Source organism: Erinaceus europaeus, chromosome 21 (genome assembly GCF_950295315.1).
Source record: "Erinaceus europaeus chromosome 21, mEriEur2.1, whole genome shotgun sequence".
In the NCBI taxonomy this organism is placed as follows: Eukaryota; Metazoa; Chordata; class Mammalia; order Eulipotyphla; family Erinaceidae; genus Erinaceus; species Erinaceus europaeus.
In genome coordinates, this window is record NC_080182.1 from 11,633,568 (window position 1) to 11,660,285 (window position 26,718).

At 51.5% G+C, this 26,718-nt stretch overlaps 1 protein-coding gene across 4 annotated transcripts in view; it reads right to left on the reverse strand.

Moving 5' to 3' along the window:
* Nucleotides 1–589: 589 nt before the first annotated feature.
* Nucleotides 590–26,718, reverse strand: part of TTC21A (tetratricopeptide repeat domain 21A) — a 38,522-nt gene continuing 12,393 nt past the window's right edge. For 3 of the 4 annotated variants that reach the window (XM_060180398.1, XM_060180400.1, XM_060180401.1), the window contains 22 exons: nt 24,998–25,096; nt 23,659–23,851; nt 19,750–19,847; nt 19,387–19,587; nt 18,631–18,760; nt 17,076–17,233; nt 16,682–16,897; nt 12,587–12,825; nt 11,666–11,738; nt 11,458–11,568; nt 10,991–11,129; nt 10,729–10,832; nt 8,171–8,359; nt 7,486–7,596; nt 6,869–6,950; nt 5,905–6,055; nt 5,448–5,609; nt 5,126–5,318; nt 4,806–5,030; nt 2,684–2,804; nt 2,455–2,522; nt 590–2,363 (listed from right to left, as the gene is read on the reverse strand). In XM_060180398.1, coding sequence (XP_060036381.1) covers nt 2,286–2,363; nt 2,455–2,522; nt 2,684–2,804; nt 4,806–5,030; nt 5,126–5,318; nt 5,448–5,609; nt 5,905–6,055; nt 6,869–6,950; nt 7,486–7,596; nt 8,171–8,359; nt 10,729–10,832; nt 10,991–11,129; nt 11,458–11,568; nt 11,666–11,738; nt 12,587–12,825; nt 16,682–16,897; nt 17,076–17,233; nt 18,631–18,760; nt 19,387–19,587; nt 19,750–19,847; nt 23,659–23,851; nt 24,998–25,096 — 3,141 coding nt within the window. In that variant the 3' untranslated portion in view covers nt 590–2,285. Of the gene's footprint in view, nt 2,364–2,454; nt 2,523–2,683; nt 2,805–4,805; nt 5,031–5,125; nt 5,319–5,447; nt 5,610–5,904; nt 6,056–6,868; nt 6,951–7,485; nt 7,597–8,170; nt 8,360–10,728; nt 10,833–10,990; nt 11,130–11,457; nt 11,609–11,665; nt 11,739–12,586; nt 12,826–16,681; nt 16,898–17,075; nt 17,234–18,630; nt 18,761–19,386; nt 19,588–19,749; nt 19,848–23,658; nt 23,852–24,997; nt 25,097–26,718 lie in introns of all 4 variants that reach the window. The other variant, XM_060180399.1, reaches the window with a different exon arrangement.

Consider the following 26,718-nt stretch of genomic DNA (forward strand, 5'->3'; position numbering starts at 1 on the left):
AGAGTCCATGGCCACTAGAAGACTCACGGCCTGAAGTCTGACCTCTGCTGGGCAGTCTGTTCCTGCAGCCAGCAAGGGGCAGCTGAGCTTTAAACTTGTCAGGCTACATGGTCCTGGTGCACCAGCTGTTCTGTCTACCTTCACTGGGAATCCTTTTGTAAAGTGTGCTTCAAAGTCTGGGTCTCCCCAGAGGCACTGTCTCTGTCTCTGTGTACTGACTGTCCCTAGCAGCTCCAGTAACCTGGCTAGATGTTCTCCCTCTGGCTGGCTGAAGTCTTCCCCACTCCCCAACTGGGACTACAGGGTCACTTATGAAGGGCTATTTAAAAATTATTTATATATTTATTTATACAAATTATTTATTTGTATATTTATACAAATCAAGAGGGAGAGGGAGATAGGGAGACAAGACACCTGCAGCCCCACTTAACCACTCTCAAAGCTTTACCCCTGCAGGTGGGGGCGGGGGGTGGGGACTGAACCCTGGTCCTTGTGCATTGTAATGAACTCTCAACCAGGTGTGCCACCACCACCACACCCCCTTTTTTTCCTTTAAGCTAAATGAAGACAACTTTTTCAGCAATCCAAATGTGACTAATGTCCAACATTTTATAGTCTCATTGTCCATATAGGCAAACCTGCCTCTCAGCACAGCCATCCCCAAGAAACAGGGCTGTGGAGCTCAAAGTGAAGGGTGGCCCTTAGGAATGAAGGCAGTAAAAAAAAAAAAAAAAAAGGCATGAAGGCAGTAATCTGGAGAGAGCAATCCAGACTGCTGACTCAGACCTAAAGCCAGGCACGTGATTAGCAACATGTCATAAAAACACGCCATCAGAACCATCAAAGACAACTTGGGCTGTTCTAGAAGGGCCTTTGTACCCCATTCACTGTCCTAAAGTTTAGTCATTGGACAACTTCTCTTGAAAACTTTTATTGGAATTCTATATAGATGAAGTGTTCTACTTTTTTTTTTTTAAAAAAACATTTTTTCCTCCAGGTTTATTTATTTTCCCTTTTGTTGCCCTTGTTTTTTTTATTGTTGCAGTTGTTGATGTCATCATTGTTGGATAGGACAGAGAAATGGAGAGAGGAGGGGAAGACAGAGAAGGGGAGAGAAAGATATCTGCGGACCTGCTTCACCGCCTGTGACTTCCCTGCAGGTGGGGAGCTGGGGGCTGGAACCAGGATCCTTCCACCAATCCTTGCGCTTTGTGCCATGTGCGCTTAACCCACTGCACTACAGGCCGACTCCCAGTGCTTTCCTTTTTGTCAGTATGCTTAGAGTTAGAGCAGTTCTCGTTTCCCTGTCAGCTCACTGTTTTGATTTGCTAGATCTTTTTCTCCCTGAAGTTTAAAATGCTTGTCGTATGTCACTGCCAGGGATTTGGTACAGAGAGACTTCATTCTGGACACTGGGGTAGTCGACTAAAGGTTAGATCTAGGCCAGCTCAGAGTTCCTTCCCCTGAGGCCACACTGGCCCATTATTACTATCCTGAAAAACAGGAAAAGAGGTACTGGGAGAATAGCAGAGGTGACCTCTGTCACCCTCTTGCCAGTTACAAAGACCATTCATCTAAAGAGGGGCCACTGCTTTTGCCCCCTGCAGTGTTAAAAGGATTTTTGGAGGATGACTTGGTCTGTGTCTTTCACAAAAGCTGGAGGTCAGACATTTTTTTCCTGTTGAGAGGGATTTCCACGTAGTCAGGTTTGGCCCCAGACCAGGGGAGGAGCAGCCCCCAGACGGTGGGAGGAGCAGCCCCCAGACGGTGGGAGAAGCAGAAGAGGGGTAATATGAGGGTGGGTGGTGGCCTTGGCAACCTGCAGAACACAGGTTTCTGGGGTGACAGCTCAGTTATGGGGGCCTGCTGCAGCTGCCCCAGAAAGGCCCTCTCCCAGCACCAGCACGGTTTCCTCAGCCCCAGGACTGGAGGACTGGACAGGGAGGCATTCTGGGCTAACATAGCTGTAGGGTATTTGTTTTAACCACCTCTTTGTTCCCCTCTGCCTCATCACAGTGTCTGGGATCAAAGTGGGGCCCATTAGAAGGTGCCCAGAGGCCCAGCAGCAGCTCAACCAGTTGATGGCTTCCTTCCCCACAGTGAAACTGCTTTCTGTGCTCTTGGAAACAGCAAAGTTTGGGATGCCTCTAGGACCAGTGAGGCGTGACCCAGATCAACCGCACACAGAGCAGAAATGGGGTAAGAATAGGTCACTGTTCAAATCCTGCTTTCTGCTGAGCCACTGCACACCCCCACCATAAGACTTCTTGCCTCCACAAACAATGCTAGGGCCTCAAAGACCCTTGGGCCTTTTGCAAAATTTCTTCTCTGATTTTGGGGTAGTTGGGGTGCTCCCTGAGGACCTGAAACAGAGAGAGAAAGGGTCTGCAGCATGAGACAGGACACCAGGTCACTGTACTAAGCCACCCTGGCCTATCTATGTCAATGGCTTACATAGTGGCAGACTTCAATGGCCTCCATGAATCTCTTGTCCTTCAAGTAGTTGAAAGCGAGCTTGAAGCCTGCCGAGGCAGGGAGAACATAAATGATAGCAACGCCCCACCCCAACCCCACTCCAGCTGCCAGAGCACAGTCCTTGAGTTCTGCAGTCAGGATGGTGGGCCCCTGTCCAGCACCCTCCCATATGGACCCATGCTCACCTTGGGGTGGGGGGTGGCCTTACCAATGGCAGGGTTGGCCTGATAACTGTACTTCCAGGCCAGCTCGTAGTTGGTGGCTGCGTCCTTGTAGGACTGCTCCTTCTCCATGATGAAGCCCATGTACTCATAGGCCTTCCAGCAGGACTGTAGGGAAAGCAGGGCAGAGATTCTGCAGAGCTAAAGCCACATGCAGGCCCCAAACATAGGTGTGACCCCTGTGTGTGGTGGGGAGGGGGGGGCAAAAGGGACTGTGGTGCCTTGCACTGATGTTAACCACTCAGAGACTCCAGCAGCACCCCCCCACACACACACACCTTTGCAAGCGTGAAACGCAGGACCTCCCAGGTTTACTGGACACTGGCACGATTCTATCCACCTATCCACCTTGCTCTCCAGTTTCCAGTTCCAGACGCCCCTGCTGGCTAGACCAATCCTTGCACACACTTTGACTTCAGGAGCCCTTCCCAAGTCTCCCGCATTGTGCTCCCTACCCAGAACATCTCACCGTGCGGACTTGCTGGTGCTTGCCTGGGCCCCAGACTCCCCGTCACCCTGCTCTTTGTCCAGGGACAGGAGTCCCCTACACAAACTCCACATCTTCATTTTCATTTAAAGATTCATATATTTCTCTAAGAGCCAGAGCATTGCTCTGGCATATGCAATGCCTGGGATGGAATTCCACTGTACGCCTCCTAGATCACCCCCCTCCAATTCGTATGCACTTCGTCTTTTTTCTTTTCTTTTTTTTTTTTCTGATAAGAGAAATTGAGAGAGGAAGGGGAGATATAAGAAAGATACCAAGATACCTGCGGGTACAGAACCTAGCTAAGAGCACACATTACAGTGTGCAAGGCCCCAGGTTCAAGCCCCTGGTCCCCACCTGACTGGGGAAAGCTTCATTAGCGGTACAGTAAGCCTATAGGTATCTCTCTATCTTTCTCTCTCTCTCTCTTTTTAATATATTTACTTGTTATCAGAGACAGAGAGATTGGGGGGAGTAGAGAGGGAGAGAGACAAAGAGACCCCTGCAGCCCTGCTTCACCACTCTTGAAGTTTCCCCCCTGCAGGTGGGGACCAGGGGCTTGAACCTGTGTCCTTGCGCATTGTAATGTGAGCGCTTAAGCAGGTGTACCACCACCTGGCCCCTGTCTTTTCCTCTCTATCCCCCCACCCCCACTCCCTTCTCAGTTTCTCTGTTTCTACCCAATAAATAAATAAATTAAATTTTTAGAAGAAAGAAAGAAAGAAAGAAAGAAAGAAAGAAAGAAAGAACGCCTGCAGCACTCCTTCACCACATGTGAAGCTTCTACCCTGCAGGAAGGGACTGGGGACTTGAACCTGGGCGGCTGCACATTATAGCATGTGTGCTCTCCCACAGGTGCCACCGCCTGGCCCCTTGTACTCTCTTCCTAAGCTACCTGGCGTCTCTTCTGTCTCAGAGACCCACCCTGGCCTCCTAACTGGCTCCTAACTGTATTGTGTGTGTGTTTCTTTCTTCTTTTTTCTTTTTTTTTTTTAATTTATTTTCCCTTTTGTTGCCCTTGTTGTTTTTCACTATTGTAGTTATTATTGTTGTTATTGATGTCATCATTGTTAGATAGGACAGAGAGAAATGGAGAGAGGAGGAGAAAAAGACAGACATCTGCAAACCTGCTTCACCGCTTGTAAAGCGACTCCCCTACAGCTAGGGAGCCAGGGGCTCGAACCGGTATCCTTGCACCGGTTCTTGCTCTTAACCCACTGTGCTACCGCCCGACTCCTGTGTGTGTGTGCTTCTTTCTTTTTTCTTTTCTTTCTTTCTTTTTTTTTTTTTTTGCCTCCAGAGTTATCTTTGGGGCTCAGTGCTGGCACTATGAATCCACTGCTCTTGGAGAACATTTTTTTTCTCTCTATTGTATTAGACAGGACAGAGAGAAATTGAGAGAGGAGGGGTACATAGGTAGGGAGAGAGAAAGATAAACATCGGCAGACCTGCTTCACCTCTCATGAAGCGTTCCCCCCTACAGCTGGGGAGCCAGGGGCTCGAACCTGGATCCTTGCGCTTAGTATTATGTGCACTTAACTGGGTGTGCCATCATCCGGCCCCCTAACTGGCTCCTAATTGGATGCCAGCCTGCCCCCATCCCAGGTCCTGCACCACCTTGCCTTGTTGTACTGTAGACAGCGTCTCAACAGCTCTGTGGAGAGGTCGAACTTGCCACCCTGACAGTAGATGTCTGCCAGCAGGAGCCAGCTCTTCTCCAGGTCGTCGGCCTCGGCCAGGGTCCACTGGGCCTTAGCGAGTCGCTTCAGCTGTGTGCGTGCCTTGGGGACCTGCTTCAGTAGCATGTAGGCCTGTGCCATGGCCAGCAGAACGGAGACGCTGTCCCTCTGCACATAAGGTGAGAGGCAGGTTTCTGCATGGTGGGCTCTGGCCTTCTGCCTGCCTACCCCTGCCCGCCCCCACCCGCCCCCTGCCCGCCCACCTCTGCTTGTGCCATCTCAATGAAAGAGTTCAGCGCCATCTCCACGTTGGCTTTCTCTCTGGTGGCCAGCAGCCAGAGGCTTTTCAGCAGCCATAGCTGGCTCTGGCCCGCAGCCGAGTGCCGGCAGAACTCACGCAGCAGCTTCTCCGCTGTGCACAAGCCCTGCTCCTCCACCTCCTTCCTGTCAGGGGACCTGTGTGATTCAAAGGGCCAGCTGGAGGCTGCCAGCCGGCCGGGCGCATGGCCCTCACTGGCGTCCACCCAGAGGCCGCCGCTCGCCAGCCCTCCCCTGGGCTTCCCAGGAAGACATGCCCTTCCTTACTTGCTCTCCCCTGTAAGGTTCTGGAAGGTCTCTCCACCCATGATCTCGTTGTCTGGGTTCAGACAGATGTGAACCATGTAATAGACAGCACTCTGTCCCCAGGTGCTGTCCTTGCGAACTTTATTTAGGAACTTCAGGGCTTCGTTGGGCTGTCCTAGGTACCTGCAGCAGAGCAGAGAACCACCAACAATCAGATCGCATGCACACTTACAGGTTGGAAAGAAGGGTGCTGCTGGGGTTCTCTAGGTACCTGTAGTAGAAGAGGGAAAAGGCAAGAATCAGAGAGGGAAACTGAGGCCCAGAGGATGCAGAGATACACAGAGAGCCCAGTGGAAGTTTGAAGAGGACAGGAAGTGACACCCTTTTCCCCAGACTCCTGCAGATGGCCCAGCACTGAGCAGAGGCAGCAGGGCTGCAGGGAGGGTCTCCCCACAGGGTCTCCCCACTGAGCACCCACCAGCAGTAGATGCCTCTGCAGTAGTTGAAGCCTGGCTCCAGAGGTGCACGGCTGCACTTCTCCTGGGCCAGCTCAAAGAAGGCAGGGGCCTCTTCTAGTTGGCCACATCTTCGAAGCATGTCAATCATTTTATTCAATAATGAAAAATTGTCTGGAACAACAGCACAAGTCTCCAGAGTGGAAAACTAGTAACATTGGAGGAAGGGGGTTCTGGGGGGGGAGGAGTGGAAGAGGCCCAGGAGACACTCCCATGGGGCCCAAGTAGACATCCCAGCCCCTCCAGAGCCTCTGCCTGTCTGCAGACTGAGAGGGAACACTGCACATGGTGTGAAATGGAGAGACAGCAGTGGCCACCGCTCGCTCACACGGCACTGATGATGTCCGGGCATCAGGACTTTCCCTCTTTGTGAACACACGGTGAGGCAGACGATCACTATTCCCGTTTTACAGAGGAGGAAGCAGACGCACACAGGTTGTAGCACGCTCCTAAGGCTACAGGGCTGGGAGGTGGGGACCAGGTCTAGACCTGGGCAGCTGGGCCCAGGGCCCCCCAGGAGCAGCTGAGAGTCTCGGGGCCCTGTGCAGACTCAGTCTCCTGTCTGGCCCTTCCCAGCAAGAAGGGGTGAGGAGGAAGAGGGCCACAGTGCAGCAGACCTGTGGGCTCCTCTGGGCTCCTCTGGGGGCTCTGTCATCCTAGGGGACCATGCCAGGCTGCAGGGCTATGACCTGGGGGTACAGGCTATCAGGGTCCAGTGCCCAGCACTGCCCCCGAGACCAGGACCTGGCCCCTGGGCCTCCTGGAGGGCCAGCACAGTCCAGCAAGCCTGTATCCATTTCCTGCCTGTCTGGGGCTGTCAGCTAGGAGGGGGCTTGCAGGAAGGAGGGGAGAGGGCCCAGGCCCCACTGAGCACAGCCTGAGCTGCAGCAGGCCTCCTCAGGGCTCAGCTCAGTGGGCAGCACCCACCTGGCACCTCCTGCAGCACCTGGTGGTAAAGAGTGACAGCAGCTTCCTGCTTCTGCTTCCTGAACAGCAGGTCAGCCATCATCTGTCAGGAGACACCGGCTCTGACGTCCCTGTGGCAGCTGGTGTGGCCTTGGGGGCCCAGGTGGGGTGTGGAGGGGAGGTGGTCAGGAACCCCAAGCAGCCTCTCTGGGTGGGTGCGGGGAGGTGCTGCCACAGAAGGGGTCCAGATGATGGGGGACAGACGCCAGCAGGACAGCCATCTCAGACTGCCAGCCCCAGCCAGTGGGGGTAGGGTGGGAACGTCTCTGCTCCAGTGGTGACCCCGGAGGTGCTCCAGATGACAGGGGGGTCTTTCCCACACATCCCGGAACCCAGAGACCTGCTCCTTATCTTCACCAACACTCTGTGTGGGTCTCTTGGAGCAGACAGACCTCTCAGATGCCCTCTGACTGGCCCAGGGGTGATCTGTACTCCCCACAAAGGCAGCAGGTCCAGCCCTCAGTCTCCTCTGCCCTCAGTCCCGGGTGGGGGGTGGGGGTGGGTGGGAGGCATCTGAGGGGCCAGTGTGGGCAGGGCTCTGGGCATGGTCACAGGGAGCAGGGCCCAGGGCCTCTCACCGCAGTGGCAGCCTCGTGGCTCTTCTGGGTCTGTAGGAGGATGGCGCAGTGCTGCTCACACAGGTCCAGGTGCCCCTGGAGCAGGAACAGCTGTGCCAGCTCCAGCTCCACCTGGGACAAGACCACAGGGACGGCCCAAGCTCTGGGGCTGCCCCCAACTCTGAGTGCCCAGTGTCCTGACTATATGGGGGCATGTCTCTCTAGAACTGCTCCTGTGCTGTCTCTCCGCCCTGAACTGAGCACCGCTAAGGGCAGGCCCGTGTGGAGCCCGTGTCCCAGCCCAGCCCAGTGAGGACCCAGTGGACGACTGCTCAGGGCTGAGCATGAACTCCAGCCGCCATGGCTCACAGATCTCTTAAGACACCCACCTCCGTGGAAAGCTTAGGCTGATTTAATGACCAAAGAGCCTGCTCAGTTATATTCTCATGTTCTCCCCACCTCCAAGGGAGACCCCAGAACTCCAGACCAACATGCGTCTCTCCATGTATTCCCCACTCCACCCCCACACCTGACTGTGCATGGTGCCGCGTCCCACCCTGTCCCCAAGGCCGTGGGGCCAGCTGTTGCAGGCTCCCCACCCGTGTCCCCTGCCCCTTAGACCTGAAGCTCCCAGGGAGGCAGAGAGCACACAGGAGCTCTGCATGGCAAGGCACCTTAAGAGAAGGAGCGGGCTCTGAGCACCCACCTTGTTGTCTGTGGGACAGTAGGTCAGGGCATCCTTGAATGACCGCTCTGCTTTGGCATACTCCTTCTCTGCCATATAGTGCTGCCCAACCTGGGTGCAGATGGAGGCTGCCAGCTGTTTCTGGGAGGGCATCATTTCCGGTTGTTCCAGGGGAACTCGCTTCAGTATACGAGTCTGCAGCTCCATGGCCTGGGGAAGCCATGAGTTTTGGCTCAAAACCAATCTTGAGGCCACATCTCAGGTCCATCCACAGATGGACTCTGAGGCTCGTTTCTGAGACTGACATGTTAGAAAGGGGATCTTGGGGAGTCGGGCTGTAGCGCAGCGGGTTAAGCGCAGGTGGCACAAAGCACAAGGACCGGCATAAGGATCCCGGTTCGAACCCTGGCTCCCCACCTGCAGGGGAGTCGCTTCACAGGTGGTGAAGCAGGTCCGCAGGTGTCTATCTTTCTCTCCCCCTCTCTGTCTTCCCCTCCTCTCTCCATTTCTCTCTGTCCTATCCAACAACGACAACAACAATAATAACTACAATAAAAACAACAACAAGGGCAACAAAAGGGAATAAATAAATAAAATAAAATAAAATAAATATTAAAACAAAAAAGGGGATCTTGTGTGTCTTGTGCAAATCCGAGTCATTCTAGACAGGCCAAGTCCTGGAGAATCCTCAGGAACGAGCCAGCACTTAAGTGTGTCTAGTTTGTGTCCACTGTCACTACTCCTTGTCGCACTCCGAGCTAGAACTGACACCCCATAGCTGTCCTGTGCTGGCTGGGATTGGATGGATGTGCTGTTTCTGGTTGCCTTGCTAGAAGGCTGAGGCAGTCCACACAAATCCATGACATCCGATGATGATCAAACAAGTAACCAGAGAGCACAGTCCCCTGCAGCAGCGGCTACAGGGTCAAGTTTCCGGAAGTGGGCACCACTCACTAAGCTACGTCAGGTCAAGCAGGAGGAGTGGCAGCTCCATGGGGAGTAAGGGAATAAGCCCTCGCAGTCAGTCAGAGTGGGCTCTCCCTCTGTAACCACAGAGTGTACCCCCAAAAGAGCGGCAGTCACATGCTTGGGTTGAAAGAGTGAGGAACACCATGCCATCAGTGCTGGGAGTCCCAGAAGACACCTCAAGCCCCTCTCCACACACATTCACTAGCTACTAACTAATTCACTAGCAAACAGGAATGTGGTGGTGTTTATTTCAAAGGGTTTTTGTTGTTGTTGTTGTTGTGAGAAATAATAATAATAAAAGAGTAAGAACGAAATAAGAAAGCAAAAAGCCTGTGTTGTGTTGTCATGTGCACAGCACAGGTTCAAGCCCAACCCCCAAAGCATTTGTAGGAAGCTTCAGTGCTGTGGTCTTTTTCACTCTCTGCTTGTCTCTTTGCCTTTCTGTCTCTACTTAAAAGGAGGAGGAGTTTAAAAAAAAAAAAAAAGGAGTTGGGTGGTAGCACAGTGGGTTAAACGCACATGGCGCAAAGCGCAAGGACCAGCGTAAGGATCCCGGTTCAAGTCCCCGGCTCCCCACCTGCAGGGGAGTCTCTTCACAGGCGGTGAAGCAGGTCTGCAGGTGTCTGTTTTTCTCTCCTCCTCTCTGTCTTCCCCTCCTCTCTCCATTTCTCTCTGTCCTATCCAGCAACACGGCATCAATAACTACAACAATAAAACAACAAGGGCAACAAAAGGAAATAAAAAAATAAATATTTGAAAAAAGAGCAACTCAAGGACCAGTGTAAGGAGCCCGGTTTGAGCCCCCGGCTCCCCACCTGCAGGGGAGTCGCTTCACAGGCAGTGAAGCAGGTCTGCATGTGTCTTATCTTTCTCTCCCCCTCTCTGTCTTCCCCTCCTCTCTCTGTTTCTCTCTGTCCTATCCAACAACGATGACATCAACAACAATAATAACTACAACAATAAAACAAGGATAACAAAAGGGAGAATAAATATTTTTTTAAAAAAAGGGCAAAAAGCATAGTCTGAACTCCAGCATGAAGCACTGACAGCATGAGAACTGCCACAGTGTCTTTTATTGTCTTCACCAGTCTTCCTGAGGACAAAGGCGCCACCGGGCTCCCAACTCCCTCCTGCCTAACCCAGCTCAGAGCACTTTGGAGCACTGCCAGTGAGTCAGCAAGGAGGCCAGAGGGGTAACCTAAGTCTCCTTTGGATGAACAGCCTGGAGCCTTCTAGACCTGCGGTCCCGCCCTCCACTCCCCAGCCCCCACCACAGAATACTAGGATTAAAAATAAATAAATAGGGAGTCGGGCTGTAGCGCAGTGGGCTAAGCACAAGTGGCGCTAAGCTCAAGGACTGGCGTAAGGATCCCAGTTCAAGCCCCTGGCTCCCCACCTGTAGGGGAGGGTCAACTCACAAGCAGTGAAGCAGGTCTGCAGGTGTCTATCTTTCTCTCCCTCTCTCTGTCTTCCCCTCCTCTCTCCATTTCTCTCTGTCCTATCCAACAATGACATCAATAACAACAATAATAACAATGAAAACAAAAGGGAAAATAAATAAATATTTAAAAATCAATAAATAACTTAAAGGCAGTCTTCTTGCCAACTACCTTGTTTAAAGTTTTGATCACATCTTCTTTTTTCTGGCTGTTGTAGACCTTTGCCAGCAAAAGCAAGCACTTGATATCAGTCATCATGGACGGAATGTCGTTCACTGCAAAGTGGAAGTGGGAATGAGCAATCTCTGGCCTTGAGGGGGCCTTGAAGGCAACACAGGAGGCAAGGGTGTGTGGTGGGGCTGGGTGGGAGCTGGAGGAGAGATGTAGATGTCAGGTCCAAAAAGTAAGGGAGTGAGTTTGAATGTTGCCTCACCAGAGTCGTGTTCCAGCGCCTGCTCCAAGATTCTCTCCGCCTTGTTGAACTTCTTTAACCTCAGGAGCAGTTCAGCCAGGTCGCAGCACAGGAAGTCCAGCCCGCTCATCTTCTGCGCGGCCTCATAGTAGTTGATGGCCTGGGTGCACACACCAAGCACTGCCATAAGGGCTGCTGCTACACCCATCTCACACTGTGCCCCTTCACTGCTCCCCATCCCTGTGCCCCCACAGGAAACAGAAACCCAAGATGAAATGTCCCCTAGCCCTCATGCCCACCCCCCCCACACACACACACAGTTGGCACAGGGCTCAAGCTGAGCAGGTGAGGCTGGAGGTGGGGGGTTGCTCAGCCCTCCCCCTTGGCACCACAGTCAGGAGGCAGCTAGGCTGGGACTGAAGCCACGCCCCTCTCTGCCAAGCCCTTCACCCCTGCCCCCTGCCAATATTTCCCCAGCCCAGCCTGACCTTGGTGTACTCATGGGCCTTGACACAGGCTCTCCCAATCCTGCTGACCAGGAAGGCATCATGGGGGTTCTTCCTGTAGGCAGCATCATACACCTCCAGGGCCTTCTCGGGCTGGTGGCAAAGCACAGCTGGGCTCTGTTCTCCTCTCCCACTGGAGAAGGGAGCAGGGTTGGAGCCCTGTGTTGGGCCAGAGGCCTCACTCACTCACCTCTAGAATGTTCATGAAAGCATCGCCTAACAGCAGGCTGGTGTGCGGGCCGGGCAGATGCTCACAGAGCTCCCTGAAAAGACCCGCCAGGAAAGTATGTCTCCATCTGTGTGTCTGCCCTCTGCCTAAACCTACCACCTCCTTCTCGTTCCCATTCTCTCTGTCAATCAGTCCGTCAGTCAGTCACCCAATTCTTACTGGAAGCCTACTGTGCGTGAAACATTGTGCTAGCCATCTCAGTTGAAGCACTCCTCAAGTATCATCAGGGTCATGTCAGAGTCATCACCTATTTCTCTGGCTCCCTTCCCAACACTCCAGGCCACTTTCTATGAGCAACTCTGCTCTTTCCAGAACTCCAATGGGACCGTGACTCTCTGCTGTTCCCTGGCTTGTTACTCACCATGGGACAGCCTCCTCCAGGTCCTGGCCAGAAATTCCCTCCCACCTGTATGGCTGGCATTGGATTTGCCCCCCTGACAAAGCACTCATGAGGTCTATCAAATCATATAAAAAAAGAAGCTCAGGACTTGAAATCCTCGTGTCCATGCTCCTCGGCCTCACGTTAATGATCTCCAAATTGCTGCACAGGCCCTTAATGCCAGGCAGAGCCGGGCACCATGGCACAAGAACATTTCCCATGGTTCCCACCAGAATTTGAGGCTTATGGAAGTGGGGGTGGACCTCACAGGACTTAACGGACTCTGTTCGGGATCCTCACTCAGGATGTAACAGTGCTCTGGACTGGCTGCCCCCACCCCCCACCCCGGTCAGATTGTGGCCCAGGGGAAAAGGCAGACGATTGTCTTCAACGGTCCAAGTGCACGGGCAGGGAAGCCTAGTGGCAAAACCACAGTGCAGAGCCAGCACTGCCTGAAGCAGCAGCCTGGGAGCCCACGCTGACGGGGGCTGGCTGGGCCTCACCTGTAGCATCCGATATAGAGGCGGATGTCTTTGCGGGTCATCAGGTAGATGCTGGCCATCTTCTCCCTGGCTTCCGTGTAGCCCAGCTGCTTGGGCGTAATGTTCCTCAGCATGCTCAGTGCCATGTCCACGTTGCCCCTGCTCAGGACCAAGTCCACGTTGGCGATGATGATGCGGCTCTCCTCTGGCGTGCCCCTGAACTCCCTCATGGCCTCCTGGATCACCCTGGAGGCCTCATCCTAAGACATGGGGACCCAGCAGAGCCTTCGTTAGTGACCTGCTTTGACTTCCCCATCTCTGCATGTGTTTTGTCCACTTGATACTTTGCATAGAGAGTTTTTGGTTTTTGTTTTTGTTTTTTTTGCTTTTTTTTTTTTTTTACTTTTCTCCTATGTTTTTTGTTGTTTGGACAATAGGGATTCTTCTATGGTTTGTTTAAACCATTGTGGAAGTCTTGTATGTGTAACAGGTACATTTGCTTAACTTATACTTTACCTCAGATTTCAGTTCATACCCACCTGCTCACTGGCATTCGCCTAATAGGGTATTCCTGGGTCTTACTTCTTTACCGCATCTTTCCTCTCTCTCCCTCTCTCTTTTTATTTTTTAATATTTATTTATTTATTTATTCCCTTTTTGTTGCCCTTGTTTTATTGTTGTAGTTACTACTGTTGTTGTTATTGATGTCATCGTTGTTGGCTAGGACAGAGAGAAATGGAGAGAGGAGGGGGAGAGAAAGACAGACACCTGCAGACCTGTTTCACCACTTGTGAAGCGACTCCCCTGCAGGTGGGGAGCTAGGGACTCGAACCGGGATCGTTATACCGGTCCTTGCACTTTGCGCCACCTGCGCTTAACCCACTGCACTACCGCCTGACTCCCTCCCCCTCTCTCTCTTTTTTATGATAGTCAAATGGTTAGTTCCTTTTCATAAAAACCTTCTTGTTTATTTATTTTTGTAATTTTTTTGTATAATCTATTTATTTATTGGATAAACACAGCCAGAAATTGATAGGAAAGTGGGTGCAGAGAGACATCTACAACCCTGCTTCACCACCTGCAAAGCTTTCCCCCTGCATGTAGGGACTGTTAACTCAAATCTGGGTCCTTGCGCACTGTAACCTGTGTGCTCAACCAGGTATACCGCCACCCGGCTCCCAGAGCTTCTTGTTTATAAATGAGAAAAAAGCAGGTTTCTTACTCCCATAGCACAGAATACCTTTCTAGTGGTCAACCATCTGTCACTAAGCAATTGTCCTGTCTTCCATCTTTTCACTTCTCATTTCTGCTCTTCCTCAGGAGCGCTCAGTAGGCATTGCTGCATACTGCCTGCTGTTCTAGCCTCATCCTCTCAAACCGCGCCAGTCACTTTCCTAGTATTCTCCACCTTTTCTTCTGGCAGAGCTTCGTCAGGGTTTAGGCCACTGTCTCCATTCAGGGGGTTAGAAGTGGATAATGTGGGCTGGGTAGTGGCGCACTTAGTTGAGTGCTCATGCTAAAGACCCAGGTTCAAACCCCTGGTCCCCACCTGCAGGGGGAAAGCTTTGCAAGTGCTGAAGCAGGGCTGCAGGTGTCTGTCTCTCTCCTTCTCTCACCCCTTTCCCTCTCAATTTCTGGCTGTCTCTATCCAATAAATAAAGATAATTAGAGAAAACAAACAAACAAACAAAAAGAACTGGATAATGTGTCCGTGCTTTCACTCGCTTCCTGAGCTCTGCTGGCTGACTTTAGCCTTTCCTGTGTAACCGGGACTCCTTTATCTATTCCATATTTACTTACTTATTTATTCCTTTATTTCTCTTGTGCTTTCCCTTGAGGAGCTGCCGCTTCTGATTCCTGCTCCTCCTGCTCCTCTCCTTCTCCTTCTTTTTAAAATCTCATGTTCTTTTCCACTGAATGCAGAAAAGCTTTTTCAAAATAAAAAACTTCCTTCTCCTTTTCTTTGTACTTTCCCTCCCAAAGTGCACTCTTCCCTTGTCTTTTGCTTGTTCTGAGTTCTCCCTTCTCCTCTCTCTCTGCCTCTCTCTCTCCCCCTCTGTGTCTCTACCTTCCAGCCACCTCTGCTCACCCTCTGATGAGAACAGCTTGCTTCATGGAACCTGACCTTTTTTTCAGTTGATTTTTAAAAAATATATTTCTATTTATTACTGGATAGAGACAGAGAGAAATTGAGAGAGGAAGAGGAGAAAGAGAGAAAGAGAGACACCTGCAGCCCTGCTTCACCACTCATGAAGCTTTCCCCCTGCAGGTGGGGAGCAGGGGCATGAACCCAGTTCCTTGAGCACTGGAATGTGAGCAGTTAACCAGATTCACCAGGTTCTGCCCCCTGAACCTGCCCTTTTCTCAAGAGCCTGCTTGGGGAGGGAAGGAGCTGCCCTAGGGCCTTGGCTCCCCTTGGCTTTCTGTGGGTCTGCCTTTTGAAGCTGACCTTCAGGACACCAAGCTGGGGACACCGTTGGGCTCCCAGTGAAGACCTCGGCCCACACACAGTTTTCTTAGCTGAGCTGGTGGTTCCACGAATGTCAGACTATTTCCTCCTCGCTTTTCTCTGACCTTCCTCTCCTGTAAAGGAATCAGGAAGAGACAGCCATGGAGGCAGTCGAGCAGGGAGTTCTTGTTCACAGCCCTGCCCTTTTGCCTGGTGGGATGAACGCCTTCCTCTACCAATGGCCCTGCTTTCCCTGGTGTTGGCCACATCCTCGGCTCAGAAGAGAACAAGCAAGTGCAGGAGCCTCTGGCTACACACGCACACACACACACACACACACACACACACACACACACACGGAACCTCTGGCTACACACACACACACACACACACACACACAGCAGTGGTACTTCTGCATGGAATGGAGGCCTTGCAGCTGGCTTCCCCTCTCTAGCCCCTCCCCAGTGCCTGACACATAGTAGTAACTATTGGCTGAGTAAATGACGGACCGAGTCAACTCTTTGGAGATGCAGCTGTTCTTTAAATTTGTTGCAGATGGAGATTCCTTCGCTTTCATTTCTTTTGTTCCTTTTTGGCAGATTTAAGAGAGAAAGAAATACTTCCATGTCCTCATTTTTGCCTATATGGCAGTTTTTATCTTTTTATTTATTTATTTTTTATATTTATTTATTTTCCCCGTTGTTGCCCTTTTTTTATTGTTGCTGTTATTGATGTCATCGTTGTTGGATAGGACAGAGAGAAATGGAAAGAGGAGGGGAAGACAGAGAGGGGGAGAGAAAGATAGACACCTGCAGACCTGCTTCACCACCTGTGAAGCGACTCCCCTGCAGGTGGGGAGCCAGGGGCTCGAACCGGGATCCTTATGCCGGTCCTTGCGCTTTGCACCACCTGTGCTAAACCCACTGCACTACCACCCAACTCCTGGAAGTTTTTATCTTTAAGGACAGCAGGCCCGATCTGGGGTGGGCTTGCTTGCTGGTGAAGCATGTGCTTGCAGGTATGAGCTCCTGGGTTAGATCTCAATCACTCCCTTCACCCAGCGAAAAAGAGATGACCCCCACGGGCTACAGTGTGCTCTACTGCAGGACCACCATCGAAGAAGACCAGCTGCCTTAATGCAGGCAGGTCTCAGACACGATCCTTGGGCTATGCTGACAGCCCCATTCCTGGGCATTAAGTGAGTCAGTGAGATAAGTATAAGGCAGTGCTCAGAGCTCTGTTCCCCCCTGCCCAGCCCTGTGTGACCAACAGTGCCAAGGCCCAGGGCTACCTCATACAGCTGAGCAGGCTGAATACTGCAAAACTCCAAGTGGACACAGTGCATAAAGATTCATTCTGGTGTGAAGGCATCCAGTGGAGCTGTGTTCTGTCTGGTCTACATAACCAAGGCCCTGGAGGGGAGCTCTAGTGGCCTGAGCACTCTAGCTCCGAGGCCCTCGTGGGGCATATAGCTTGTGGCTTGTGCAGGACACTTTATCTTATCAATACGAGGGCTGAATCAGGCTTTTGGGAGAGAAAAGAGATTTCCCCATATAAGTGAAGGCTCCAATAATAACACAAGGAGACAGTCACCAGAATCAAAGAGCCTGGCCTCCATGGCCCCCAGAAGGCCCCATTTCCTGGAAGAGATTGAAGGCATTTCTTACCAGCTCCCCATTCAGCCGGAAGGCCTCTGCCAGCTCCAGCAAGATGGAGACCCGCTCTCCAGGTTGCAGGGAGGGCCCACGGGACTTCTTGCCCTCATCTGTCCTCACGTTGGGCAACTTCATGATCATTTTCAGTGCCTTTATGGCCTCTGGGTAGTCCCCAGACTTGTTAAGGGCCCTGGCCTTGATGAAGTGGTAGAGAGGGTGGTCTCGAACCTGGAGGGGGTAGAAAAGGCAAGGGAGGGCTCCAATCCCCAGGTGGAGGAGGCTGCCACTGGCCCAACAGAAGAGCCTGAGGACAAGGGAGCTTCGGGAGCTCCTTTCCCAAGAGACGGGGTGCAGTGGGCTGGGTTGCAGGCTCCTGGGTGGGTGACCTGCCACAGAGGACACCCACCTGAAAGTTATGACTCACACCCAGCTCCAAGCAGTGGGAACACATAGCAAAGTTGCCCTGGGCCAGGTAGACCTGGGCCATGAGCAGGTGGGCATCTGCAGAGGTGGGGTCCAGCTCCAGGCAGCGCTGCAGGGTGTTCTGGGCATTCTCCAACTCTCCTAGAAATAAGAAACACACCTCTGAGTCTCAGCCTCCCTTTCTCTCTAGAGCCCGCATGGAAGTGGTCAGGTCAATGCTCCGCTCCATCTGGAACCTCAGGGGAATGCTGAGGTCTCAGTTCCCATACCTCAGAGCAGGGCAGAGCCCAACAACAGCAGCTATGGCTGCTGCATGCAAACACCTTAGAAAGACCCTTTCAGTACTGGGTCAGCCCTGGGAGGATGACGTGGTTATTCTTGTCTATTAGCTCTGGGGTCTGGGAGTCAGTCTGGCAAGGGCACAGTCAGCTCAGCACAATCAGCTCTGCAACCCAGGACTCTGGGCTCTTGTGGCTGAGCTGGGATGGCCCTGGCACTCACTATGGCACTGATAGACTGCCCCAGGGGGGCATGGCACGGACAGCCTAGAAATGGGGTGCAGAGGGCCAGTCCAAAAGTGAAGAGCATCTGTCTCTGGGTCCCAAGGAGGAGCTTGTGGCAGGCACTTAGGATGTCACCATGGCAACCCTGTTTTGTCCCCAAACCTACTGGCAGACACCACCACCCCTGGAGAAGTGCTCCTGCCCATGTCTTATACCCAGGAGACCTTGAAGCTGTGGGTAACCCTGACATCCAGTTGCATGATAGCAGGCCTGAGGGTGAGGACAGGGAAGCCCTGAGTCAGTGCAACCCAACGTGATGCAGAGTCAGAGGACAAATACACCGGTGCATTCTGGACCCTTTGGAAAGAGGCTCCCAGGACACCTGAGATCCCAGAGACTGTCAGAGAGGGCAGGGAAGAGGGTACTTCAGAGAGGACAACAGGCCATGGTGGTTGGTTCTCTCCCTCCTCCCCTCTCTTCCCAGGATCTGGGCCTGGAGATGTAGGATGCTGGGATGGCATTACTGGTCAATACCATCTGGTCTCCAGACTTTGAAATTTTGACAGCATAAGTTTCACCTCTCCAGAAGCCCTTCCTGGCAATATTTTAAAAATCACAACCCTCTGGGGGCTGGGCAGTGGCACATAATCATCATGTGCAAGGACCAGGGTTCAAGCCCCCAGTCCTTATCTCCAGGGGAAAAGCTTTATAAGCAGTGAAGCAGTGCTACAGGTATCTCTCTGTCTCCCATTCTTCATCTCCCTCCCCTCTCCCTTTCTCTTTGTCCTATCAAAAATAAATGAATGAATCACAGCCCCAGGCATACCCCACGTGCCTTCCCTGTACCCCGTGTTCCCTCCCCACTTTTGCTTTCTTCATCACATTACCACATCCTAAACGTTGATGCCATCTGCATCGTGTTTACTGTCCAGGGACCTAAAGACAGAAGGAGCAGGCTGGTGTCCGAGGTGCATATGGATGGCTGGAACATGGCCACTAACCTGGCCCTCCTGCTGATGAGTACCCCCAGCTCACCTGAGAGATACTTGACTTGCGCCATCACATACAAGGGCTCCATCAGAGCTGGTGCAGCCTTGAGGACGGGGGACAAGATCATGGTGACTTGTTTAAGGAATGGAGACACGATCTGGCCTGGCGACCGGGGCTGTAGGAACACAGGGTTCTGTCTGGTCAGGCTGCCCCCTTCCAAGAGACTCCCAGGGCTCCCAGAACATAGGGAAGGGATTCAAAACATATTTTAGTTCCACACATATTTATTCTCCACCAGGCACTGTCGAGAGCTAGCGCGTGAGCCTGGAGAATGGGGACCCTGTTTTGCTCACTGTCCCATCTTCATCAGCGCCTGTGCAGTGACTCACCACAAGGCACTGGGACTATCAGGATGTCAGATACTATATCCTGACCCACCAAGAATCTTGACTGGCTGGGAAAGAAGGATGACTGTTTAGGGGACAATGGAGAAGAGGAAGCCCAGTTCCTCTCTAGGGCAGAGGCTGGGGCCAGGGACCGTGGCCCCCGACTCGTAGCAGAACCTGTATCGTATCAGCACCAGCACAACACCCAGGGTTTCGAGCAAGTTAGAGAAGTGCACCTGCTCCCCACTTGCAGGGGGAAAGCTTCACGGTAAAGCAGATCTGCAGGTGTCTCTCCGTCTCTCTCCTTCTCTGTGTCCCCTCCTCTCTCAGGCTGAAGGGCCCTGCCGAAGGCCCTGCTCTGCTCCAACCTGCACTCCAGGGCCCTGCAGCGAGCGAAGACACGCCTTGCTCTAACCTGCTTGGGGCAGAAGTGCAAGTACTCCTTGGCAATGCAGATCAGGAAGAGAGGGTCCAGCTTCTCAAAGTACTCTGCACCCAAGGGGAGGCCCTGCATGCTGGAGAAGTGCAGCTCAGCCACCTCCTTCAGGAGCGAGGTGACCTCCTGATCCCCCTTGTACTTCCTGGAGGTCAGCAGGGCCTGGAGGAAGAGCAGCACCTGTGGGAGACAGGCCCAGGGTTACTGGCAGGGTCCCTGCCGCCTTGGTTGCTTTGCACTGGAAACTGGGAGGTGGGAGATGGGGGGGGTGGGGATTGGGGAGGGCAGAGCAAAGGCAGGGAACCCAGTCCTGGAGAAACCCCCACCCCCGGGAGCTCTGACCTTCGACTTCCCCAGGGACTGCTGCACCTCCTTCAGAAATTCCAGCTGGTGCTCTGCCTCCTCCAGCTGGCCCTCTAAGATCTGACACCAGATGATCCCTGGGAAAAGGCAGAAGCAGAATGAGCAGCTGGCTGGGCCACAGAGCCGAGGAGCCCAGTGGAAGGAAGTTCCCAAACACCTTCACAAACTCAAGGAGAAACCCATCCTCAGGGTAAAGAATTCAGATCACAAGGCAACAGAGAAAAACAGCCCTGGCATTGCTCTGCCTTTAGCTATGTCTCTCTAGAGACGGCCACTATTAACCACGTGGTGGCCTACTCTGCAGGGCACACGCATTACCACGTCCAAGCCTGTAGGGGTGGGGGGGACTCACGAGTGGGGAAGCAGTACTACAGGCATCTCTCCCTCTCCCTCTCTGTGTCTGCCTCCCTTCTCAATTTCTTTCTGTGTGTATCCAGAGAGGGAGAGGGAGAGGGAGACAGAACAGTGGGCTCATCATGCAAGTTCTGTGCCTCAGGGATAGCCCAGCTGGCAATAAGAACACTGAAAAATATGGAGGCCTAGCCCTGCAAACTGCTTTCTTTAGAAGCATTTACATGCTATTAATAGATTTTCCTGCCAGCTCACCCGAATCTGCCACTTCTCCCTAGTGATGACATAATAGTCCACGATGATGTAACCACTTAGCTATTGCCCTGTGCTTCATTTCACAGTAAGTTGTTTTTCAAAGCTCAAATAGTACAATGCCATGGTGAATAGTTTGCATGTTCCAATTCCCAAGGCAGAGCTAGCGGGTCAAAACATGCATGTCTAAAATGGCGATATAGCCAGCTTGTCCTCCAGAGATATTTAAATACTGCCGCCAAGAACCTGAAAGTGTCCTTTCCCCACAACTCTGAAAACATGCCAGTCTTCAGCCTCACAGTCTCTGCTGTGTAACGTGCGAGTAATCAGATGCTTCAACTTACGTTGTCTTATTGGGGAGAATAAGCAGGTTTCATGTAGTTAAGTGACCTTTTTCAACCATGAATTTCTAGTTCATAGCTTCTATCTATTTTTCTTTTTGGTGATTTTTTTGATACATGTAAAAATTACTAACCTTTTTTTACAAATATTTTTATTAGCTTGCTATTTACCACCTGGCTGTTTTTTGGACTGTCTTTCACCACCCATTAACTTTAAATGTTTACATAGTCTACGTGATACATTTTTAAAATATTTATTTTTTTATTCCCTTTTGTTGCCCTTGTTGTCTTATTGTTGTAGTTATTATTGTTGCTGTAATTATTGATGTCATCGTTGTTGGATAGGACAGAGAGAAGTGGAGAGAGGAGGGGAAGATAAGAGAGGGGGAGAGAAAGATAGACACCTGCAGACCTGCTTCACTGCTTGTGAAGCGACTCCCCTGCAGGTGGGGAGCTGGGGGCTCGAACTGGGATCCTTGTGCCGGTCCTTGTGCTTTGTACCACCTGCACTTAACCCGCTGCGCTACCGCCCGACTCCCTAAGTGATCCATTTTTACAGTCTATTTTGGTCATCTACAGACTCTTTAACATTATGATATTACTTACAAAAGTTTTTGAGTAACTTTGCTGAGTTCTAATAGGATGCCAAGGAAGAATCTATATGTCCACCTATGCATACTAAACAGTTTCCCCAGCCCATTTTCACTCTATCTTTTTTGGGGGGGTGAGGAGGGAGGAAGACGGAGAAGAGGACAGACAGCAAGTGCTGCTCCAGCCTCCCATCCCCATGCGCTTCCCACCACCCCGTGCTGCCCACGGTGCTCCCATGGGGCGCTGAGATGGAACCAGGACTTGCTGGCAAGGTGTGCACTTCGCCTGATGAGCATCGCCCACCTCTACTTTCTTGTGGTAGAGTGTTCTTTACATAATAGCACCTAACGAATACTGGAGGTGTTTGCACCGGGGTAAATGCCTTCTGGGGTAACCAGCCTTAACTATGTGCCTCCAAGAGTCAGTGCTTTGTCTGTTCCACTCAGTCTCTCTCTTTCAAACTGACAGCAGATTTGTGAGACAATTGGACAGATGGCTATCAGTGGCTGGGGCAAATTTGTTAAGCCATTGGCTTCTCTAGAGAGCAGAAAGATGACATGGTCACCATGAAGAGGCTTGGCCTGAACTGGAGATTAGAGGGTGGCATTCTGGCCAGTGGATGTTCCTCTGGTTGAGAGGCTGGGACTCTCTCCTGAACAGAGGTGGTGACTCAGGCTGGTGAAGGGAGGAACTTTTGTTATATGCAAACCAGCCAGGTGTTTTTGGCCTCTGTGAGGGATCTCCTCTCTGCACTCCTGCCCCACCTCCCACTCCAGGTTCCCTAGATCCCATTCCCTGGTCTTCAGCAATCTGCCTGTTACTGTAGGACTGCCTCAGGGCATGTTTTGCTGTCAGTCTCCACTGACCCTGTGCCCCCGGTGTTTTCAGTCTGTATTTCTAGAATTTCTCTGGGTGAAAGCTCCTTCCTCTAGTAGACCCATCTCTGTCCATGCTGTCTTCCAAACCAGCTTGGGATTCCCATGTCTTGAGTGTCACCTGGCTTATCACTTCCAGCAGTGTGAAGCTCTTCAAGATTTCAGATGACTCAAGGCACCTTCCTTTCCTGTCTTGTATACCATTATATATATAAATCACTAGTAAAATACAGGGAAAAAATACCACCCACTCATAATTGCACTGCATATGTGTGGAGCCTAGAACATGGGAGAAGTGACAACCTCTGGGAGTCGGGTGGTAGCGCAGCGGGTTAAGCGCAGGTGGCGCAAAGCACAAGGACTGGCGGAAGGATCCCGGCTCGAGCCCCCGGCTCCCTACCTGCAGGGGAGTCACTTCACAGGCAGTGAAGCAGGTCTGCAGGTGTCTGTCTTTCTCTCCCCCCTCTGTCTTCCCCTCCTCTCTCCATTTCTCTCTGTCCTATCCAACAACGATGACATCAATAACAACAACAATAAACAACAAGGGCAACAAAAGGGAATAAATAAATTAATTAAAAATTAAAAAAAAAAAGAAGTGACAACCTCTCTCTCCAAAAGAAGGCGCAGCTTCTCAGAGCCAGGATAAGTCAGTCTGTCTCCAACACTGGGCCACACAGCCTCCACAATCCAAATCAAACAGTGTTGGTTCAAGAGTTATAAAACCCCACAAATTTGGGTTTTTTTAAAAAAAAAATGTTTATTTATTCCCTTTTGTTTCCCTTGTTGTTTTATTGTAGTAGTTGTTGTTGTTGGATAGAACAGAGAGAAATGGAGAGAGGAGAGGAAGACAGAGAGGGGGAGAGAAAGAGAGACACCTGCAGACCTGCTTCACTTCCTGTGAAGTGACTCCCCTACAGGTGGGGAACTGGAGGCTCCAACTGGGATCCTTACGCCGGTGCTTGCACTTTGCACCACATGTGCTTAACCCACTGTGCTACTGCCCAACTCCAGGATTTTTTTTTTTTATATATATATATGTAACGTGAGAATTGGGCTCTGGAAAATTCATCTGACATTTATATAAAGTAAGGGAGAAGCAGCATTTGCAGTCAGGAAAAGTAAAACTCTCAAGGTTACTCACTCTGGTGGTCTTTAAACTACAAGGCCTGCAGAGGAAAGGTCTACAGAAGTAAGGCAAGAGACTGTAGGTGGAGGAGAGGACTAACCCTAGCACTGACTTTGTGAGGCCTTCGGAGAGGGGGGCTGGCTGTCAGTCATCAGGGGCAGGGGTGTGACATCAGAGATTTTATGTAGGACAGTATGACTGTGGCCACACATCTGAGAAGTCCCGCACCTCTTATGTGTGGACACATGGAAAGGGGCCACTAAGCTCACACCTCCTCTGCAGAGAATGCCTCCCTGCACCTCTCTCTGGATCGGCTTGCTTTCTGCCAGGGCCCTCCCCAGTCTGCAGAGACCTGTCAAGGCTGCTGCGCTGCTCTCTTCCAGTTTCAGGGCCTCTGAGTACCACAGGGACGCCTCCTTCATTTGGTCCTGCAGGATGAAGAGGTAGCCCAGCTCCGTGGCCACATGGGTGTAGCAGGGTGCGGCCATGAAGGTGCGCTCCAGGAAGCTACACATCTGCTGCAGAATCACCTGCTGCCTCCCGCACTGCAAGGAACAGACATGCAGAGACTCTAGTCAGTTCCACCTGACTGAGGCCGGGCCAGAAATGGGGGATACAGGGCTAGGTGGGACACCCAGTAGAGAGTACATATTGCCATGTCAAAGGACCTGAGTCCAAACCTTGAAACCCCCACCCCCGCCCCACAGGGCAGAGGGGAAGCTTCATGACTGGTGGAGTAGTGCTGCAGACATGTCCGTTTCCCTCTCCCCTGCCATTTCTCTCCATAATAATGAACAACAACAATAAAAATAGCTGCTGGAAGCAGTAGATTCATCATCAAGCAGACACTGAGCCCCAGTGACAACCCTAATGGCAAAAGAAAAAGAAGGAGGAGGAGGAGGAGGAGGAGGAGGAGGAGGAGGAGAAGGAGAAGGAGAAACGGGGAACACTGGCAGATTGGCATCGTCCCAGGACGGTTCAAGAGGTGCCTGGTGTCTCGGCAGCTAAACTTGTAGACATCCCCTCAACGAGCCTCATGAGTGGAAGTCACCTCCTAGCTCAGGATCCTTCAGTGCAGTCAGACTCCGCTGTTCTTACGGCAAGTCCTGATCCAGGCTGAAGGGGCTGAGACACAGCTCTCTCAGCAGCCTGGTCAGCCTGTGCTTAGCATGAGGTCAGAAAGGTGTGGGCAGCCCAGCCTGTTCAGGTCCTTTCACAGAAAGAAGGCATCTGAGTCCCCCCAGAAGCCACAACCACTGGAATCCTGCCTTCTTCCCCAAACGGAAGGCGCCTGCACCTGTCAGAGCATACCCACTTCACCTCCCAGATCTTCAGAGCATCTCCAAGGGTGCCCAGGCCAAGGGGATGGCCAGAGGCTGGCAGAACCACAGAGCTGAGCCAGCAGTTTGGGAGCTGGATTTGGGCCAGAAAGGGAAGGGACAGGGCCTTTAGAGAGCTTCCAGGGGGGCCATGGGTTTCCCCTCAGCGACAGTAGCAATGCCTAGTTAAGAAACCAGGGCAGGGGCATGGGACACAGCATAATGGTTATGCAAAAAGACTTTCAGGCCTTAGGCTCCAAGGTCCTGAGTTCAATTCTCCATACTACCATAAGCCAGAGCTGAGCAGTGCTCTGATAAAAACAAAGGAAAACAAACAACAACGAAACAGACACCATGGCAGAACCATCTTACCAGTCTGCTAACAGCAAGACTTTTTTTCAGATGGAGGCTTGGATTTTGGGGTTCTCGTGTCTCTAGAGCCTTGATCAGACTTCTGACACGATCTGCAGCCTGCAGGACAAGAACAACAATGCTAAAGGCAATATGGTAACTCCAGCTACATGTTCACATCAGGTAGGAGACTTAGAAAGTATAGATTGGGATTTAAATGAACTTGTGTATGTTCTGGCACTAGTATCATTTTAGAACCTGTGTGTGGATGGTGCTTAGAGGAATATTGTTCACCCAAAAACTGATACCCCCTCCACTGTCTAGGAATCTGTGAGAAGTTGCTCTCTCTCCTCTCTCTCCCTCTCGTATGCTTCCTTCCTTCTTTTCTATAGATTTATGAAAGAGAAGAACAAGGAAGGAGAGAGAGAGAGAGAGAGAAAATAGAGCAGGTGGTCTGGAAGGTGGCGCAGTGGATAAAGCACTGGATTCTCAAGCATGAGGTCCTGAGTTCAATCCCCAGCAACACTTGTACCAAAAGTGATGTCTTGTTCTCTCTCTCTCTCTCTCTGTCTCTCTCTCTACTAGCCCTCTCATTAATAAATAAATTATATATTTTTAAAAAGAGAAACTAGAGCATCACCCTGGCATATGTACTGCCAAGGCTGAAACTCAGGACCTCATGTTTGAGAGTCCAACACTTAATCCACTGTGCCACCTCCTGGGTCACTAGGAACTGTCCTGACAGCAGCAAGGAGCCAGCTCGGGACACTGTGACCATATCCCGAGCCTACCAGGCCTAGGCTGGCCTATGGGCTGATGGCCTAGTCAGGTCCCTGACCCTGAACTTCTACTCCATGTTGACATGGGCCACCCATTCTGCAGTGTCTCTGTCCTTCCAGAACATTCTTTCAATGACTCTGTATGAATGTAAATACGTGAGTTTTCCTGGCCAGTCCACAAATGGTCAGGAAGGTGAACTTGCCCAAGCTTTCTCAGCCAGCTAGGTGACTGGTGGGCTACAGTGCTGAGATCATTCCGATGGCCTCCTCTGCCACCAAAAGGGGGGTCAGAAGAGAAAGCCAGGATGGGGTGGGTCACGGGACTCGGGACTCAGTAAGTGCCAGCAAATGAGAACAGAGAAGCTTTGGGGGTTTGGGGGGGAGAGGAGAGATATCAGGGTCTGACATGTGAGTGGGAGAAGGGCACTGAATGCTAACTTTGTCCTAGGGATTGGCCCTCAGGCAGGACTCCAGGGAGGGCTGCCCAAGGCACAAGGCTCACAGGGAGCTGAGGGCAGGCCTATTCTCTTATTCATCTTGCAGCCAACATGGAACTGGAATCCTTTTTGAGGGTTTCTCCCAAATATGAAGTGTCCCTTCCATCTCCTCTCACCCCACAAACCTCAATCTCACAGCTGTGTGGAAGGATCCGGAAGCTTCCTTTTTCTGCCACGAACCCTAGTGGCTCATGACATGCCAGACTCTCCACCAAAACAGGATATTAATTGGAAAGCCAAAGTTTTGGCAAAAGCCACAAATTCTTTGGAAACAAGAATTTGCCTGGATGCTGATGTTTCCATGAAGAATTCTAGATATTTCTGATGACATGTAAGGGGTATTGTGGGGGATTTCCTTGAACAACTTTTAAGATTTAGGATCAAGTTTGAGTCAGGTATTGACTATTCAATACCTGAGTAATTTATTATTATTATTATTACTATTTACCAGAGCACTACTCAGTTC